We start from the raw sequence: 18,124 nt of genomic DNA on the forward strand, positions 1-18,124 counted from the left end.
ACTATAAGGTTAAATTACCAATTTGCCCTCTAAAAATTTTCAAAAAAATTAGAAAGTCCAAATTTATTTCTAAAAAATTAAAATAAACTTTCCTCTATTAAATAAATTCTAGAAAAAATTCTAGAATTTTCGTAAACTCTTGGAAAAATTCTCAAAAATATTTTGAAAAATTACCAAAAGCTTGTTTTAGAGAATTATTTCGAGACTTTACAGAAATTTTAGAATTTTTCTAGAATTTATTTTATAGAGAATTTTATTTTTCTCTAAGACCAAGAGGTCTTTTGGGTAGCAAGTGTTCACGAGAAAGGTATTGTTAGTTTTTAGAAGACTAACGGTGCAGACCTCATATTTTTTGGAGTTCGGGAGATTATTCTATGAATTTTCAAAGAGTCTAGAGTATTTTAATTTTCTAGAAATAAATTTGGACTTTCCAAATTTTTTGGAAATTTTTAGAGGGAAAATTGGCATTTTGACCCCATAGTAAATTAGTACTAGTTAAGACAAGTCGGTAGGAATTTTCCGTGTATTTTTCTAAGTTCGGAGCTATTTTTAATTAATTTTTAAAGTTTATAAAAATAGAAAAATCAAAAAAATCAAAAAATACAAAAAAGATGTGACACGTGGCGCACATCCAGCGCGCCACGTCAGCATTAACGGAATTGTTGACGGAACAAGGTAAAATGGGACACGGATGTAAGTTACAGGTGGTAATCTGGGACAAAAAAACTTTCAGGTGGTAAAGTGGGAATGAGTTACAATTTTGGGTGGTAAATCGATAATTAAGCCAATTAAAAAATATGTTGTAACTACCACCATGATTTCTTTCCATTGGGGATTGCAACCCTGATCAGAGGCTGAAGTGAAAGCTTGACATCGAAAGGGCTGCAAGTTTGCATTCGAATCGAAAGATTGGGCTGCGAGCTTGGAATTGAAGGGATGGTTTCTTAGATCTGCACGTCAAATTTTAGTTGGGGGTGGGAAAGAAAAACTGGGATGAGAGAGAGGACAAAGGAACGGGTTGGGCTAGTCATGGAGAAGAAGACCCAGATCTGGGTTTCTGAATGTGAGATTCGGAGAGAGAGAGAGAGAGAGAGAGAGAGAGAGAGAGAGAGAGAGAGAGAGAGAGAGAAGCTAGTTTGAGTGATTAAAAGGGTATTTTGGTTCAAAAAATTAAAAAAAGGATAAATAGTGGTGAGAGTCAAAAAAGAAATTCAATATTAAAAAGAGTTATTTCACAAAATTTTCCTTTTTTTTTTGTCAATTACACTACGCAGTTGTTAGAGTAATCGTAGAGTTTTGCAAGAAATGAGTTCTTTATATGATAGGATTTACTTTTTGTTGTTACAAGAAATAAAATTTGAGTTTTTTAATTTGTTTTTGGTAAATATGAAATGAAATTCGAGTAATTAAAATTAGAGTGTTATGTAAAATAGGATTATATAAAATTGTAGCTCACAAATTTGAGTACGTTGGTGAAAATGTATAATCAATGTTATAAATATAATTCTCAATTGCATTATCACAAATTCATCCGATGTGACTTATTAAAATCAAGGGTTTTTTTTTTTTTTTTTTCATCTTCAGTAGTTAAATTTTGATCATTGTCTTAATGTGGTACTTAAATTTTTATTTGTCACAAATGAGTACCTAAACTTTTATTTTGTGTCTAATAGCTACCAAAATGAATTTTTGTTAAAATTGTCAACAAAAATTAGGGGCAATATAGTCACTTCAAAAAGTTTATATTTTAATTATAATTTTTTTTTGTTGTGTTTTTTTTTAAATAATTTTAAACATATAAAGAAAATAATTAAAATATACTTTGACTATATTGCCCTTAACTTTTGTTGACAATTTTAACAGAAATTCATTTTGGTACCTATTAGACACAAAATAAAAGTTTAGGTATTCAATTGGGACAAATAAAAGTTTAGCTATCACATTAAGACATTAGTCAAAATTTAGGTACTAAATATGAAATAAACCCTAAAATCAATTGGTATTGAGTTCCTAGTTTTAAATCCTGGTGCCGGAAAAAAAAGTTTTTAGCTTTTTTTTTCTCCTTTCTTTCAGCCTAGATTTGATTATTTTTTTTTTGGCCGGTAGCCTAGATTTGATTCTAAATATATTTCTTTATTAAAGCACAACACATCCATTCGGTGTAGCACATTCATAAATTTGGCAAGTAAATTCCAGGTTCGAATTATGAGTTTCTGGGTTCTAGTCCTAGCATTAGAAGACTGAAATTTTTCTTTTTTCTATCCCCATAATTTTTTTTGCCAATGTTTAGCTCTAAATTCGAAGTATGTGATTAATAATACTAAATTTCTTTGTCCCGCCAAGAAGTACTATTAAAATAAGAAACGAAGTATATATATGTTGTACTTGTTTTAATCTTAGTGATGGTTTAATCTTTAGTCTTAGCGATGGTTTAATCTTAAGTCTTTTATTATGAATTCAAGGCTTCAAATTTGATCCCATCTATACTTAAAAGTGTTATAAATAGTGCATATTACTCATACACTATTAAGATTAAAAGAAAATAAAAACAACCATATAAAAGACAATTAGAAGATCAGATTCATTAAAAAGATGTAATTTTGTCTGCATGTGAATTTTTACCTTATTTACCACAGAAGAAAAGGTAAAATATAAGTAGAACTATAGAAGTATGTAGTTGTTCATGAAATATTATGTATGTATGGTGTTGACGCAAAATCGGCGAGTTAATGCAACAACTTCAAATAGTAGATAAAGTCTTTTGTTTGTGGATGATTTCAAGGGTTTGGATGAACTATCTCGTTGAAAGCTTCAATGGAAGTCACTTGCAGGAACAAAAAGTCACCGAGAGTAGCCATTGAGAAAGTTAGGCAAAAACTTTTGGGTATTCTCTCTCAGAGTTTGTGTGAATACTTAGGAGTGTGAACCATTCTCATGTGCATTGAGAAAGTTCAATATATAGGCAAAAAAGAGGCAAAGTAGATATTTAGCTGCATATTGATGAGAGGTGGAGAGAAAAACACGTCACCAGCTCGGAATAGTAACACGCACGACCAGCTAGGTAAGTAGCATTCAATGTATAATCAACGTTATAAATATATTTCATTAGTGTACTATCACAAGCCCATCCGGTGTAGCTCATTAAAATCCAATGGTATTGAGATCCCAGGTTCAAATCCTGGCACCGGAAAACACTTTTTTAGACTTTTTTTCTTTTATTTTTTATTTAGCCTGAGATTTAAGGTTTATATATCTGTATTAATTTTTCAAGTGTAGCTCATTCTTAAACTTGACATTGGCATTTGAGGTTTTAGGTTCAAATCCTGGAATTGGAATTGCCTAGATTTTTTCTTTTCTTTTCTTTAGATCCAGGTGTTCTTTTGCCGATATTTAGCTCCAAATTCGAAATATAATAATTAAACTAATGTTTTTTGTCCTGGAAATAATGCATATTCTACCATTAGCATCATTGATTTCATATGAAAACAATAAATATAATAAACTCAATCAAATATTAATTAACTTCATAACTATTACATACCCAGAGCTACCTTGATTACAAATAATAGGTGAAGAAATCAGGAAAAATGTCAAATCGATCTGAAGTTTTAATTTCATCTCAAGTCTACCTAAAATGAATTACAAGTTCCAATTTATAGAGGTCAAAGCTATAAGATGATCTTAATCTTAAGATAAACACAAAAATCCTAAATAGATTCATTAATAATGAGATACTATGTTAAAATCCTGGGAAAGACAATTGACTCCAATACCTCATTATTAAAATTCAAGACATAACTAGGAGCAAAGACAATTATGAATAAAAAATTTCCATTTTTTTGTTTTCATAATAGTGCAAAAAGACGAAAATAAGGCCCAACTCTAAAAGTGTTTAAGAATAGTAGCATTTGCCTATTAATCGTATCCATAATAGTGCATAAATGTTAAAAGAATACCCAACTCCAAGTTGTTCAAGAATATTAGCGTTGAGTTTCTCAACCTTTTGTCTTAGGAAGCTAAGATGACGAGGGTAACGATCCCTAAATGTTTATGATCCCGGCCTCTCTTTATTTCCTTTTGTCTCTCTTTGCCTCTACTCACTTTTATATCCAACTCTTGTTAAATGATTTCCTCTATTCTTATTCTTCTCTGATGTCATTCTTACACTCAAGTGATCAAATCTTTCTCTTCCATCTTGAGTTTAATCATCACTTTTTCTCTCCTTTTAGAACATTTGCAATGATTGTTCAATGCAATAATTAAATTCTTTGAACTATTTTCACATCTATTGAACTAAATTGTAGTTTTACATGCAATAGTACAGTTCTATAGCTTTAAATCAATAGCTATATCTTTTAAATGTCACCCGCTTTTTGATCTTCTCTTTTTTGGTTTTTTCTCTTCTATAAGTCCATGTAACATGTGGGGCTTTTGTCTGGTACTATTGCAATTCATGCCAAGGTGTTATTTCATGCACCCTCTATTATAATTGCATCAATTTCTGCCCCAATCTAGAATTAAGAATTAATTTCAAATTAAGGTGTGATTCATATTCTAATTATAAAATTAATTTTATAACCAGAATGTGATGGAGAAAAATAAAATAAATATAAATAAACTCTGTAATTTCATTATACAACAAAACTTTATTCAAGCTTAATATACAAAATAAGTTACAATTCTGTACTTTACACATTCATAGTCTCAAAATCAAAGCCAACTCCGACTTGGTTCACGCCTAATCACCTTAACTACTCCGGATCGAATTCGTAGAACTTCTCGTCTCAAAACCTGCAAAGTCTAAGAGGGAGTAAGCTCAAACCAACGGCTCAGTAGAAACAGTCGATCTTATTATGCAAAATTAATTATACTGAAGCTCAGTGAAACGTACAGCATGAAGCATATAATATAAAAATATTATTAATGCATGAATGTTATGCTGCATTTACTTGATTTAAACATCATAATGAATTAAACTACACCACTGCAAGCAGATTTTAATCAACTAGTTGAATTTCATGCAATAAAATTGCATTGAACACCACCATTGTGAATACTTTTAGGGTCCGTTTGATTCAAGTTTTGGAGGCCTAAGAATAAAAAATTAATTTTATTTCCATGTTTGGTAAGTACATGGAAGGAAAATCATTTCCTGGCCTAATGGAAATGATTTCCTATATTGGAGGGAAATTGAAACCCTTGCTGGATCTTGGGTTTTGTTTTTCCCCTTTTGAAAAAACATTTATTGTTTATTTTGTGGACTAAACTAACTTTGATATTTTATTAAATTAATTTAAAAAATATTACTTTTGTTTAATAAATCAGTGTATAATTGAAAAATAGACAAATTTTATTTCTTATTTTTACACACACCAAACACAAGAATGAAAATAAAAAGAAAATTATTTGTTTATTTTCCAACATTATCAAACGAAAGAATGAAAATATTACCTTCTCTTTTTTTCAGAAAATCAATTATGTCGACCAAACAGATTCTTAGGGGGGTGTTCCCAACTTAGATTTCTTTGGATTTTTAAAATTGTCTCCAACTTAGATTTCATTGGATTTTAAAAGTCTAATGAAATATAGGTGTCCTCAACTTAGATTTTAATAAATTTCAATAAAATTTAAGTGTTCTCAATTTAAATTTTAATGGATTTCAATAAAATTTAAGTGTCCTCAAAAAGTCAATTTCATTAAATAAATAATTATAATAGATTTTATAAATTTTAAAATTTATTAATCTCTTTTAAAATCGGAGTCGGACGCACACCTTAATTATTCGGTGTTTGGTCATTGACTAAAGACTATATTGTCGGTATATTTGAAATGATTCGACATCTGAATAATTGAGAGGATTTGAAATGACTCGACATCTGAATAATTGAGAGGAAATGGCATTGGGGCCGCCCCGTAACCGGATCCAAGTGCGGTCCGGGTTATGAATCCAACTCAACAAAGGATCCTTCTCCGTCGCGCACCGTCCATAACTCTTTATGTTGCGCCACGTGTCCACGTACCAATCAATAAACAAACAGGTAAATCCGTTTAATTGGAGCTTGAAAGATTAAACAAACAGCCTCCGCATCCGAATCCGCATCGCAACCTTCCCTTCGATTCCACGTAACCACAGTTTTTCCCACCTTTTCAAAAAGCCAAAAAAAAAAAAAAAAAAACTCGAAATATCCACTGCCACTCACTCACTCACTCACTCCTCTCTTCTCTCTCTACTGTTCTGTTCAGTGTCCAAGTCTCACTCACAGTCACGGAACTCTCACTCCTTCTCTTCCACTTTCCGAAACATTTCAAGGGCGAAACCCGATACAGCGCGAAATGGCGTTTCGTATCGGCGCCGGTACTCCACGCGCAGCCCAGTTCTTCTTTTTAGACAAGCGCAAGCACAAGCACCCGCTGCTTCTGCCGCTGGAGCAGACGCAAACGGCGCCGTTTGGACTGACCAAGACCGCGACCAGAGGGAGCATCCGGATTAGGGTTTCCAATGGCGGCGGTGGGGACTCGTCGTACCTCGGCATGTGGAAGAAGGCCGTCGAGAACGAGAAGAAGGCCGCCGAGTTCCAGAAGATCGTCGACAACTCGGTCAAAAACGACATTGACGAAAGTGGTGAGGGATTGGAGAAGAAGAGCGAGGAGTTCCAGAAGATTCTGGAAGTTTCGAAGGATGAGAGGGACCGGGCTCAGCGAATGCAGGTCGTCGATCGGGCCGCCGCGGCGATCGCGGCGGCTCGCGCACTTTTGGAGGAGAGGGCTCAGAGCGTGTTGAAGAATGAGCCGGCGGCCGGTTCGGGTGGTGGTGGTGGTGGTGGTGAGAGTGGCAGAGCAACGGAGGCTCGTCAAGAAGGTAATTAAAGATTTGGAGTTTGTCGATCAATTTTTTATGTTGGTTTTGAGAGTTTGAGAATTTGAATTACTGATTGTGTGTTTGAATTTTGGATTTTGATTTTGATTTGAGTCTTGTATTTTAGTCATTTGAGCATTAGAGCATTTTCTTCAGAATGCATATTTGAATTTTTTAATTTTAGCAGGAATTATATTTGAATTACTGATTTGAGTTTAAATATTAGATTTTGATTTGATTTGGGTCTTGTATGTTAGTCATTTGAGCATTTTTTTCAGAATGTAGATTTGAATTTGTTTCAATTTTAACAGGAAAGCAGAGTGAGAGGAGTGTACTTGTGCCTCAATCAGAAATTTCCGGAACTGGGACTCCTGGTCCAGATTTTTGGTCCTGGGCACCTCCTGAGGACACTGATCGAAGTTCAGATGATGCTATTGATTTGAAGGCAGCGAAAAGGCCTTCAGAGCAATCAAATCCAAGCAACCCAGTGGTGGAGAAAGAGCGATCTTTAGATTTTCTCACACTCCCATTTCAGAGTAAGCTTTTCGAAACCAATCGGAATCCCCCTCTTCCCCCATTCCAATCACTGATGGAGGTTGAGAAAGTGGAGGTCTCCGAGTCCTTAAAAGAGGATCATGAACATGGTGTTGAGTTTTCAGTACATGCAAAAGAAGCAGCCCATGCTCTTGAGAAGGTGGAAGACGAGGCATTGGAAGGATTGCGCGAGGACGGATCAAGGTGGTGGAAGGAGTCTGGAATTGAACAAAGGCCTGATGGTGTGGTTTGCAAGTGGACAATGATCAGAGGTGTTAGTGCTGACCAAGTTACTGAGTGGCAAGAGAAGTACTGGGAGGCTTCGGATGAGTTTGGTCACAAGGAGCTTGGTTCAGAAAAATTGGGGCGTGATGCATACGGAAATGTCTGGCGTGAACATTGGAAAGAAGCTATGTGGCAGGTTATTGGGCACTTCTACTTAGAACTGCAATTATTTCTTTCTTACTTTCTTTTCAATTTCGTAATATTTGAAAATTTTGAAAACTCTAAATTGCAGCCTAAAAAAATAGTCTTTCAGATGTTTTCTAATGAACTATTAGTTAGATTATTTCACCTAATGCATTTGCAAGCTCCTCTGCTATGTTTCACCAATAGGGTTGTCAAAGGAATATATATATATGTAGGCATTAGCTTATTTACAGCATCAATGTCTTCTTAACAACTGTTTGTTAGACCTATTAGACTATTATTGACAACAAAAGTTGATATTTAGTGACCTTTTTTGTTCCTTTCATTGTATCAACTCGTTAGAGATTGCTCCTAGTGTTCCTCAATTCAGCATTTGAGAACCATTCTGTCCTGTTAAAGTTAAGACAGCAACTGTGCTAGGTTTAATTTACTGACAAAAAATTTGGGTTGAGTTGTTGTTTTATACTCAAAAATCTATCCCCTTACAATTTTTAGGTTGAAGTGTTGTTTAATTCTGGATGATGCCTATCCAACCCTGGACCAACTGGTGGCACAGAGTGCATGCATGTGCACTGTCTTCAATCTAGTTTTGAACCCTAGGCTCCTGGCCCTCTATCTGCCCACATCTCTATAGGCATAATTAGTTTTCAATGGTATGAGATGTATGGAAAACTGTCATGCAATCTCCTGGTATCATTTTCAGGCAGGTTCATTTTGTCTGCTGAATATTTGAATGTTACAATTATTGTTGAACAAACTGAACAGAAAGTTTTGATTTGGTTGCAGAGCTGTGGACTTGTGCATATGGAGAAAAGTGCAGACAAGTGGGGAAAGAATGGTAGAGGCGGTGAGTGGCAAGAGAAATGGTGGGAGCATTATGATGCCTCAGGCCAAGCAGAGAAATGGGCTGATAAGTGGTGTAGTATTGACCCAAACACACCCCTTGAGTCTGGTCATGCTCATGTTTGGCATGAAAGGTACCAAACCTGTCAATTAAATTGGAGTAACTGTTTGATGCCATGCCTGTAGCTATGTCTTATTTATTCCTGCCATCTGCTCAAATTACTTAAATTTGAAAATCTTCTTCTACATGGTATTAGCTTTCAAGATATTGTAATACTTCTGTAGATGTGTCAATCATCCTGCCCTTGCCCTGATAAAACTGAACGAAACTTCCAATTTTTTTCTTCTTTTAAATATTGAGCATGCTTTGCATCTATTGCAGGTGGGGTGAAAAGTATGATGGACATGGCGGCAGCGTGAAATACACTGACAAATGGGCTGAGCGTAGCGAGGGTGATGGTTGGTCGAAATGGGGAGACAAATGGGATGAACATTTCGATCCAAATGGTCATGGTGTGAAACAGGGTGAAACATGGTGGGAAGGTAAGTATGGAGATAGGTGGAACCGGACATGGGGAGAGGGCCACAATGGTTCTGGGTGGGTTCACAAGTATGGGAAGAGCAGCAGCGGTGAGCACTGGGATACACACGAGCAGCAAGACACATGGTATGAGAGGTTCCCCCATTTTGGTTTCTATCACTGCTTCGAAAACTCAGTGCAGCTCCGGGAAGTTCCTAAGCCATCCGAGATGTTGGAAGTTCCTAAGCCATCCGAGCCACCTGAGCCATCTGAGACGTTGGAAGTTCCTAGGCCATCCGAGCCATCTGAGACATTGGAAGTTCCTAAGCCATCCGAGCCATCTGAGACGTTGGAAGTTCTGAAGCCATCCGAGATGTCATAAACCAGAATCTGTGCGAACTGCAAAGGCCATCTATATACATAGTCATCCTAGAATGCCCTCCCCTTACCTGAATAATGAACGTAGTTATACTATAATGTAATATTTAGTTTGTTGGTTTTGTTCGGTTGTTATGTGCTTCCACGTCAGAATAAATCTCCGGTCAGAATAAATCTCCGAACATACAGTAGTGTTAGGGATCCCAACTTTTTCCATAAGGTGGGAAACAAATGTTGGGAAAAAAAAATTGTGACTCTTAACATTTTCCATGAACATTAACTATCACTTAACTAACTAGTTCCACTTGAGTTACAGATAACTAACTAACTAGTTCCACTTGAGGTAGGCATGTTATGATATATTTGTCCGCATAGCATGCAAATGGATCAAAGGACTCATAAAAACTCTACTCTATTGATCAAAATGGGTGAACCCGTCGATTCAATGGTGATTTTTGCATATGTACCCTGTCGACGTCCGCGTGGTAGAACAATCCAAATTAATATCCAATCAAAAGAAGCTATAGTTTAGGGGATGTTATTTGCACTCTCTATACACCTCATGCACTTTTGTGCATAGTGATGGTGAAAGAGTCCCTAGTGCTACAATCTGAGAGTCAAAAAAGTCAAGGTTTATGAAACAGAACTACAGAAGCCTTGCTTTTCCATGAATGTCCAAAACGGTGCGTATCGAGGATGCCAAAAAGAGTCAATACGTCCCCGTTTCAGCTGATAGCTACAGACCAGCTCTGACCCAAGTACTACCGCAAAACATGTGGTGCCTATTCATCCCAGAATCAAACGAACACTCACTCTGCCTATATCCTTTGTCTTTGTAGAACACATATACTTCGGTAAGCCGTTTTTATTTTGCAATCCATTCGTTTTTCAATTTTTCACTTGGTAGTTTCAATATGAATTTCTGTTCCGATTATCAAGAATTCACATGGTTGTTGCTTGCATGCCCACTTCAGTGAATGTTATCCAATACAGTTCCTTAATTTTGTTCACCTTCCATAAGGTTTTAATTTCCAACTTCAATAACCAGTGAGAAAAAGTTTAAATCACCAGTTTTTATTTGTGGGATTTCATTCCTTTATCCTACAATGGCTATTTCAATGCTATATGGAGCTCAAAATCTCAAGCTAATTGCTGGCAATGGCATAACACCAACTGGGTTAGGTTCTGGTGGGACAAACTTTCACTACGGGTGTTTTCCCAAGAAGGGTTTAGTGAGTTATGGCAGGAATTACAACTACAAGACCAGAACTTTGACACCTATATGCAGTGTATCATCCTCAAGGCCTGCTTCTCAGCCCAGGTTCATACAGCACAAGCAAGAGGCTTTTTGGTTCTATAGGTTCTTATCTATAGTGTACGATCATATAATAAACCCTGGGCATTGGACTGAGGACATGAGGGACGATGCTCTAGAGCCTGCTGATCTTTATGACAGGAATATGGTAGTGGTAGATGTTGGAGGTGGAACTGGGTTCACAACACTTGGCATTGTTAAGCATGTGGATGCCAAAAATGTTACAATTCTTGATCAATCTCCTCACCAGCTTGCCAAGGTTAAGCAGAAGGAGCCCTTGAAAGAATGCAAGATCATTGAAGGCGATGCCGAGGATCTGCCATTCCCTACTGATTATGCGGATAGATATGTCTCTGCTGGAAGGTAACATTTCTGCTACTGTTGCTTTCCTGTAATGTGATTCCATTTAAAGGGATTGCAAGCAGGGTTTGAGCCATTGGATTATTTGTGTGAAGTTAATATGTAGAACTATGTTAGACATTAGGAATGAGTTTTGTGAAGAAATTGGACTTAATCTTATCTTGAAATCCACTGGCGCACCAAGATAAGACCAACACTGAATTTCACTGTATTAGGATTGTTGAATTTTTTTTGGGCTTTCCACTACAAAGCATGCTCTATCTCATATTTCATTTTTCACAATGATGGGATTATAATACTATAGAAAATTTTTAGTTTATACACCACTGTTGGTTCTCTCTGTCTTATGCAATTTATAATTGTGTTCCTCAGTATTGAGTACTGGCCGGATCCACAGCGTGGAATCAAGGAAGCATACAGGGTACTGAAAATAGGAGGAAAAGCCTGTCTTATAGGCCCCGTGTACCCAACATTTTGGCTGTCTCGTTTTTTTGCAGACATGTGGATGCTCTTCCCAAAGGAGGAAGAGTACATTGACTGGTTCAAAAAGGCAGGTTTCAAAGATGTTAAGCTGAAGAGGATAGGTCCAAAATGGTACCGTGGTGTTCGTCGGCATGGCTTGATTATGGGTTGCTCTGTGACAGGTGTGAAGCCCTTAACTGGGGATTCCCCTCTCCAGGTAACATTCCTATTTATCCCTTAGAGAAATCGTAAGTTAAAAAGCTTTTCTTTTGGTCTCTTTTTATGGTCTCATTCTTATTGGTATTGCATTTAATACACATGCCACATATCCGAAGCACCATCTTGCAATAACATTGTCAGGATTGTGTAATTGATTTTGTTTTATCTAAGAAATCCTTGGTAACTATTGAATAGCTAATCAACTAACAGATGGCGTAAAGTCCTCTTCAAAGTTTTCCATAGCGTCGCAATGGCATGCAGTCCATTAAATAACATTATTTCTTTCAATTCCAATTAAAAAGGCTTGTCTGTTACTATATTGTTGAAAGATTTTGTCTAGGAGGCAGTGAGATTCCATTTGTTGAGCTAGTGCTTACACTGTTACATCTTAAGAATGAAGTTTATTTCAGATAAAGTGATATGACATGGTTTATGCATATTAACCAACTCTCTAATATGTGTTATTTTTAATCTCTAGCTTTGTGAGAATTTCTCTCATTTCTAATGGCATGCTTGGATTCATTTCTATTTCCATGTTTTTGTTTTCTAAAAACTGCAAACGTGTTTTTGTTTTCATTTTCTTTCTAAAATAATTTGGAAATTATTTTGGAAATAGTGATGTTCTAGTGGTTGTGACAGAATTGGTGATGTTGGTGGCAATGGTGATGTTCTAGTGGTTTTGGTAATGCTAGCAGTGATGGAAAATAGTAGTGGTGGTGGTTGTAGTTCATTATAAAAACAAAAGCAGAAAAATGGGAAACAGCAATGCTGCTAAATACAACCTAATATCTTAGGATTTCAAACTATTTAAATCTGTGAGGATGATGGTCTACATGAAAATGTGGCATGTACTTGTTTTAGTTCGAGAGCAGGTTTAACAACACCTCTTTCTTGTGAAGTAGTTATGGGTCAGGACCTTTTAATCAGAAGATGCCCATCTTGCTATTGAGCATTTACACATTGTACCTAGAGGATTATCAATTCAACATTCAGCAGAAGATGCACTAGATTTACTTAGGAGGCTTATTCTCCCTTGGATACATTCACTTGTCATATTTCTGAGATGTTTGTTTTGGTGCAGCTTGGTCCAAAGGTAGAGGATGTAAGGAAGCCTGTGAATCCACTTGTGTTCCTTTTCCGGTTGATTCTTGGTGCAACTGCGGGAGCTTACTTTGTGCTGATTCCAATTTACATGTGGATAAAAGATCAAATTGTTCCAAAGGGCAGGCCTATCTGAAATGGGAGTTAGAAAATGGGAAAGGATTGTGAGCATTCTCCTACAGTTTCCATCCCTCTTTTTCAAGATTACCCTTTGTCCAGTGAAGCAAGAAAACTCCATTTGGAAAATGCACCTCAAGGCATTCGTGCTGCTAGGATGCAACTTTACAGCTTAATTTTGTTGGAACTGTGTTGTACAAGTGACTAACTTGATCCATAATGTCATTTTCTTTTATGTTGTATAACATTTTACTTTAAAATGATGGGATGTTCTCTGTATACTGATCGAAGGATGAGTTCTGAAGAAACAGGGAAGTGACTTGATTTAGTTCATTCCACCCATCTTGTAAGCCATTGATCCATCCGTGCTGTGTCAGAAATGGGATAAATTTCCGGGACCAATTTATTTGCTGCTCTTTCACTTATGTTAGCATGATCTGATTAGTGATTACCAATGAAAAACGCAGGCAAATTCATTCCATCTCCTTTTGAATATCAGAAATGGGTTTTGTTGATGTAATTTTCTAGCAGATCATCATAAAACACCTTCCTGAAATGTTCCTCAGCTGCATCAAAGTAGCCAGAGCCCAGAGCTTCTTTTATAATGAGTGAGGTTTGTCAATTATCATGATTTGAGTGAATGCCATTAAACAGATTCTGTGGGAGGTCACCCTCCTGGCCAGTTTTGTTGAGTTTGGTTTTCGGTTGGAAGGCTTGGCACTTCCAAGATGGAGAATTGAATTACAAACGCCCCTCATTTAGGTTGGATTGGGACGAAAGGACTGTAGAGTGAGGGTAAGTTGATGGAAAGGTTGATGGAAAGATTGAGAGAAGGGTTGAAGGAAAGGCTGAAAGATTCCAAATTTTAGATCTCAACTTCTGTGACAGTTTTTCATTTGCATTTTCAAGTGGTTAACACTAAACCTCATCTGGTTTTTAACAAGTAAGATATTGACATGTTATCAAAAACATCAAATGGCTTAGCACGCAATGAGAGAAACTACAATATAATGACTATATACACTCGTGTATGTAAAAAGTTCAAAGTGTGAATGTTATGCTTTTTCTTAATAATTTTTGAAAGAAGCATGCCTCCTCAGTTTTGTCCTACTCAGTTTGCAGAGGGTCTCTCTCTTGGCCCTTTTGTAAAGGCAAAACATACCGCAGATACCATATAAGCGCGTTGAAAATACTTAGGCATTAATGCATAAAATGGATGATACAGCTTTGAGTCTTCTCTCCCCTCGTGCAAGCAACGCAGCGTGCTTTTTGGGGTTGAAAATGAAGATATGATGTGGGAGCAGAGCAATTTACACAGCTCCCCATATACCCTGTTTCCGTCTTACTCTTTGAATGCCCTTTGTCTCCCAAACATCAAACCCTCACAGCTGTCCAATCCTTTTCTTTCAATTCTTTATTCATGCATTTACAGTCAAGCAGCAGATAAAACTTTGAAAAATAAGTATTTCTTTTTTGCCTCCCCTTAACTAAAGTCCATGTAGAAACTTGGAAACCAAACCCCAAATGTCATATGACTCATATGCATATGATTCTTTTCAATAAAGCCATGACTGCAACAACAAACTCCAGTCATGCATAAGCATAACCCCTTGATTTGACTGACTCACTCTTATTATTTAATTAATTACATTTCTTTATTACTTTGTTTAATAAATAATCAATGACAAAAAAAATGTGCTCAGACCTGCCTATTACCTTATTGGAGAACTTCTACATAAACCCAGCTAAGATTGAGCTATACTCAACTCAACATTCTCTCTCTCTCTCTCTCTCTCTCTCTCTCTCTCTCTCTCTCTCTCTCTCATAGAGACTTTGTCTTGTAAGGTATTAGCTAGAGGGTTTGAGTGCTCTTGAGGTTTCATTAAGGGAAATTAATTGAACAGCATAAATGGCAGACGTACTGAGCGAAGCACAGATTGTTGAGTTTCAAGAAGCCTTTTGTCTCTTTGACAAGGATGGAGATGGTGAGTTTCCTACTATGTCCTCAATTCTTGGTTAGTATTCTTTGTGATATATCTATATACATATATGCATATAATATATTCTTGAATAGCTAGCTGTGGTTTTGGTTCTCAGATTTGGGAGTGCACCCATAAACAAAGAAAACAAATGCTACTTATTAGAAGTACTATTTTCTTATATTTCTCTCTTTAGTCTTTAATAAATGCATCTTTTTTTTTTTCTTGAAATGTTTGAATTTCTTAAGTACGTTTAAATACATGTGCAGGTTGCATTACTGTCGATGAATTGGCGACGGTCATTCGGTCTCTGGATCAGAATCCAACTGAGGAGGAGCTTCAAGACATGATAAGTGAAGTGGACGTTGATGGAAATGGGACCATAGAGTTTGCAGAATTCTTGAACTTAATGGCAAACAAAATAAAGGTATATTATATATATATATATATTTGGCACTGCAGCTTCACTATAAAATTAGGCTGAATTAATGTCATATGTATGTGCCCTTATGATGTTTATATGCATACATATATATCAGGAAACTGATGCAGAGGAGGAACTCAAAGAGGCCTTCAAGGTATTTGACAAGGACCAGAATGGATACATATCGGCTAATGAGGTAAAAAACCTTCCATGAAATTCTATAAGCAACATTGTTAGAAGAAAGGCTTTTATTATCATCTTAATTTGCTTTCATTAGATAGAATGCACACATTTATTTTGCTATTTGTGTGACAATTTTGTTCACAAAACATGTTCTTTTTATTTTTTATTTTTTCATGTGTGTGAAATGATTGAATTTTTATTCTTAGTGTTGCACTAGAACATTTTAGCACCAAAACATAGTTTTGACTTTTGAGACTCAAAAAAACATATAATATTTGGGGAAACTGTAATACAAAGGGATGGATTACATTCATATTTTAACTTACCACTGTAGAAAGCTTTTTTTAGACTACCAGTACTCTTTGAACAATGATATTGACTGCAAAAATGAACAATGAAAAGAAATGTTGTTCTGTAATTTCTGTGGACCATAAAAATCCAACAATATTAACACCTTAGAACAAGCTTGAGCTGTTAAGCACTGAGCAGAGAAGATAAAGATAGGTGACCAAATTCAGAATTAGTGATGGCTTCATTGCACTGACATTAAATTTCTAGCATTGATTGCAGGGATTGCCAGCATGGTGTCTTAAGGATATACACAGAAAAAATATATAAAAATACAAGAATCATAGCTTAAGTGATACTACTAAGGACACTACTTGGGTATTCCAAGGTCACCCCTCCCTCCCAAAATAATAATTTTGGTAATATCGGCACATGATCGGAACCGTTTACTTTTTAGATCATCGCTGTAAAAAATCAACTCAATCGGAAATCGTTTGATTATATAACTGTTGTTGATTAAATAGAAAAAATTAACGGTTTGGTCAAAAAATCACTCTTTAATTGAAAATCATCAATTTTTCTACTTAATTGATAACAGTTATATAACCAAACGATTTCCGATTGATTTGATTTTTTACAGAGATGATCTATAATAGGTGATCTAAAAAGTGAATGATTCCGATCAGACATTACCAAAATTGTTATTTTGGGAGAAGGGGTGACCTTGGGTATTCGTGAATACCCAAATATTTTCCTACTACTAATGCTTAGTTTTAAAATGTTTTATATGGGTATTCGTGAATAATTCTCAATATTTAATGAACTCACATCTTTTAACCCAAGTTTTCATGAGGATCCATATCTAGATTCCCTGTACCTTTCCCATGCAATGAACATTAACCACATTTGAGATTAGACAATGCTTTATCTTGTTTTCCATTTGACCTTTTTGTGCCAACAGAATGTCAGAATCTAACACCATACAACATTATGTTTGTTGTTGTTGTTGCTGACTTGCTGTTGTTGTTGATTCTTCAGCTGAGGCATGTAATGATCAATCTTGGCGAAAAATTGACTGACGAAGAGGTCGAGCAAATGATCAAAGAGGCCGATTTGGATGGTGATGGTCAAGTTAATTATGATGAATTTGTGAAGATGATGATGACCATTGGATGATATGGTACTCAATATGTTGAAGAAAAGAAAATTTTCATTCAAATCCATTCAATTCCATCCTCACTTGCCTACAAGGAATAAAGTTGTGTATTGTTGCTGTAACCAATGATGTCAATGACCAAAAATGTAGCAGGACTTGACTAGTACTGTTTGATTTGTTCAATTTATTCAATTCCATATTGTATTCTTTTCATTTCTAGTCAATATCAAGGTGTGTTTTGAACTTTTGAATCAAAAGTAAAATTCCCAATGTGATATACCAATGTACAATCAAGTGTGAAACTGCAACGGCTAGCTACCAATGTATCTACTCCTCCTTTATTTTTTATTTTTTCTATTTTTGGGTAATTATTTTAGATTATCTTCCAACTCAGAGGGGGTTTCTTGATTTGAAGTTTCTCCAACTTTTGGTTCCGAAGTCTGACTTTGACCAAAGATCAATGGTTGGAAATGTATGTATGCTTTCTTTTAGAGAAGGGTAAGCTGTTCCTTTCACATTAATTTCTTTGCAATGACCTCTTCTTTTCCCAGTCTATGGCTTTAGAGGTTCAACCTTTAGACCATCCTCAAACCGCGTGGACTATAAAAACTCTCTCTCTCTCTCTCTCTCTATCTCTTCCTCCATACCCTGCATTGTTGATCTTCCTTGACTTCCTGCCACCTATTTCTTAAGGGGCTTTCTGCACCTGGTTCACTGGGGTCTATTGTAAAAGAACAAAAGAAGACAAGATCTGACACTTACTGGCCCAAAAAAGGTCCCTTGGACCTTCAGCTTTATTGACAATTCAATTTTGGTCCTCTGGCCCAATGGGCTGGCCTGGTTTTATGTGAAGTATAGGAGCCTAGGTGGTCTTATGTGTGAAGTACAGGGTTGTTCTAACTTCTAATGCTCACACAACTTTGAGAATAAGTGGCTTTGAGAAATTGAGACGTATGTGTT

General features: G+C 36.0%; 3 protein-coding genes across 4 annotated transcripts; all 3 read left to right on the forward strand.

Annotated features, from left to right (window-relative positions):
• The first annotated feature begins 6,077 nt into the window (after positions 1-6,077).
• Positions 6,078-9,858, forward strand: LOC147293995 (protein LIKE EARLY STARVATION, chloroplastic). The gene is made up of 4 exons (XM_086234225.1): positions 6,078-6,859; positions 7,168-7,811; positions 8,606-8,796; positions 9,045-9,858. Exons 1-4 carry the CDS (start codon positions 6,334-6,336, stop codon positions 9,562-9,564), a joined length of 1,881 nt encoding a protein of 626 aa, XP_086090351.1. The 5' UTR covers positions 6,078-6,333; the 3' UTR covers positions 9,565-9,858.
• A 492-nt stretch (positions 9,859-10,350) lies between these two features.
• Positions 10,351-13,536, forward strand: LOC147293996 (2-methyl-6-phytyl-1,4-hydroquinone methyltransferase, chloroplastic-like). Its single transcript, XM_086233041.1, has 3 exons — positions 10,351-11,238; positions 11,608-11,914; positions 12,998-13,536. The coding sequence occupies exons 1-3, from the start codon at positions 10,667-10,669 to the stop codon at positions 13,151-13,153; spliced, it is 1,035 nt and encodes a 344-aa protein (XP_086089167.1). The 5' UTR covers positions 10,351-10,666; the 3' UTR covers positions 13,154-13,536.
• A 916-nt stretch (positions 13,537-14,452) lies between these two features.
• LOC147293997 (calmodulin-like protein 11) lies at positions 14,453-17,426 on the forward strand. 2 transcript variants are annotated; one of them, XM_086230833.1, is made up of 4 exons: positions 14,453-15,149; positions 15,383-15,540; positions 15,653-15,733; positions 17,047-17,426. In XM_086230833.1, exons 1-4 carry the CDS (start codon positions 15,044-15,046, stop codon positions 17,182-17,184), a joined length of 483 nt encoding a protein of 160 aa, XP_086086959.1. In that variant the 5' UTR covers positions 14,453-15,043; the 3' UTR covers positions 17,185-17,426. The 2 variants fall into 2 exon arrangements, with proteins under 2 accessions (XP_086086959.1, XP_086086960.1); XM_086230834.1 differs by having other exon boundaries at positions 14,909-15,119.
• The last annotated feature ends 698 nt before the right edge of the window (positions 17,427-18,124 follow it).

The sequence above is a fragment of the Dryas octopetala genome, chromosome 2, assembly GCF_963921425.1.
Source record: "Dryas octopetala chromosome 2, drDryOcto1.1, whole genome shotgun sequence".
Taxonomy (NCBI): domain Eukaryota; kingdom Viridiplantae; phylum Streptophyta; class Magnoliopsida; order Rosales; family Rosaceae; genus Dryas; species Dryas octopetala.